The sequence below is a fragment of the Alligator sinensis genome, unplaced genomic scaffold (assembly GCF_000455745.1).
Source record: "Alligator sinensis unplaced genomic scaffold, ASM45574v1 scaffold427_1, whole genome shotgun sequence".
Taxonomy (NCBI): domain Eukaryota; kingdom Metazoa; phylum Chordata; order Crocodylia; family Alligatoridae; genus Alligator; species Alligator sinensis.
Window position 1 is genome coordinate 898 of NW_005843089.1, and position 1,514 is coordinate 2,411.

At 50.6% G+C, this 1,514-nt stretch overlaps 1 protein-coding gene across 1 annotated transcript in view; it reads right to left on the reverse strand.

Annotated features, from left to right (window-relative positions):
- Positions 1–25: 25 nt before the first annotated feature.
- Positions 26–1,514, reverse strand: part of LOC106723071 (putative olfactory receptor 13C6) — a gene marked incomplete at its 3' end in the record, with an annotated part of 3,554 nt that continues 2,065 nt past the window's right edge. Inside the window, exon 2 of the mRNA XM_014526562.2 lies at positions 26–486. Coding sequence (XP_014382048.1) covers positions 26–486 — 461 coding nt within the window. The remainder of the gene's footprint in view (positions 487–1,514) is intronic.

A 1,514-nucleotide genomic window follows, 5' to 3' on the forward strand; every position in this document is an offset into this window, starting at 1 on the left:
AGCAGGAAGGCAACTGTCCATGAACCCAATGCCAGGTTGGTACGCTCTGTCTTGCTCATAATAAGTGTATAATGCAGTGGGCTGGCAATAGCAACATAGCGGTCGTATGCCATGACTGCTAGCAGGAGACACTCAGTGCATCCTAAGTAAAGTGAAGTCAATAACTGGCAGGAACACCGTGCATAGGAAATGGTGGGTCTGTCAACTGAAAAACTTACTAATGCCTGTGGGATGGTAGTTGTAGAGTAGCAGATATCCAGGAAGGACAAATTGCTGAGGAAGAAGTACATGGGGGTGTGAAGGTGTGTATCATACACAGTTAGGAGAATGATGAGTCCATTTCCAGCTAGGGTTACCAGGTAGGCCACAAGGAAGAACCCAGTCAACATCATCCTTGTGGTCGGGTGATTGGAGAAGCCAGTGAAGATAAATTCAGCCACCATAGTTTGATTCTCCTCCTCTTCCATGTCATGCTCCAAGCATTGCCTGTAGGAATCAAAATAATGTAAAACAGATTTTGTATAAAGTGCAAGAGAGGTGTTGAAACACTGTGCATCATGACTGGAAGCACTGCTCCATTTATAGAGGGATGGATAGATAGATGTTCATGTTTAGAGATTTGTAATTAGAGGATAGAATCACATAAAAGTAGGGCTGGAAGGGACCTCTGGAGGTCATCTTGCCAAACTCCCTGCTTGGTATACGATCATTCCTACCCAATGGGTGTGTCTACACATGCAAATGATGATGGATGGGTTTATTCCAGTAATTTACTCCGGAGTAAACCCACCCTGGGCAGGCATCTAAACATGCATGCGTTTGGGAGAAGATTTGGTCCCAATGGCTGCGTCCAGATGTGTGTAGAAGTTTGTTTCCCCAGGGACAATTAATGCAAATGCACCTTGTGCCACAGCTAGTTGTCCCCGGGGAACGCCTGTGCTACACACACTCTGGTGCACAGCAAGTTATCCCGGGTGGGGTGGGGGAGAATGGGGCCAGCACTGGGCTGGCTCCAGCAGCCTTATCTGGGTTCCTGGGGGACTCCCAAGTACACAGCAGTGGTGATTCTGCTGTGCAGAGCCTGTCTGCAGTGGAGCACAGCTCTGGACAGCCAGGGTCTGGCTTTGGGCAGCGCACATTGCCGCCAAATATGCCAGTCTGCTTTTTTTACTGCGTGTTTTTTTGACCCCTGGATAGCTAAGGGTCAAAAAACACCTCTGTGCTTCTCTCTTGCAGTGTGGAGAACAGCTGAATGTGCGGTATGTGACGCTGCAGACATGTCTGCAGCACTACATACTGCACGGCCATGCTCCACTGGACATGCCCAATGAGAGCAGCCAGGAGAGGGCTGCTCCCACCCTGCTCTGGCACTATGCAGTATCCGGGGGGAGCTCCAGGCTTCCCTGGGTGCTAGACCAGGGGCTGGCAGGGGGAGCTGGAAGATTGCTCTCTGCCCCTAGAAGCTGCCTGCTGCCAGGGTGGTTTCCAGTGGTGGGACCTGCCGGTTCCGCACA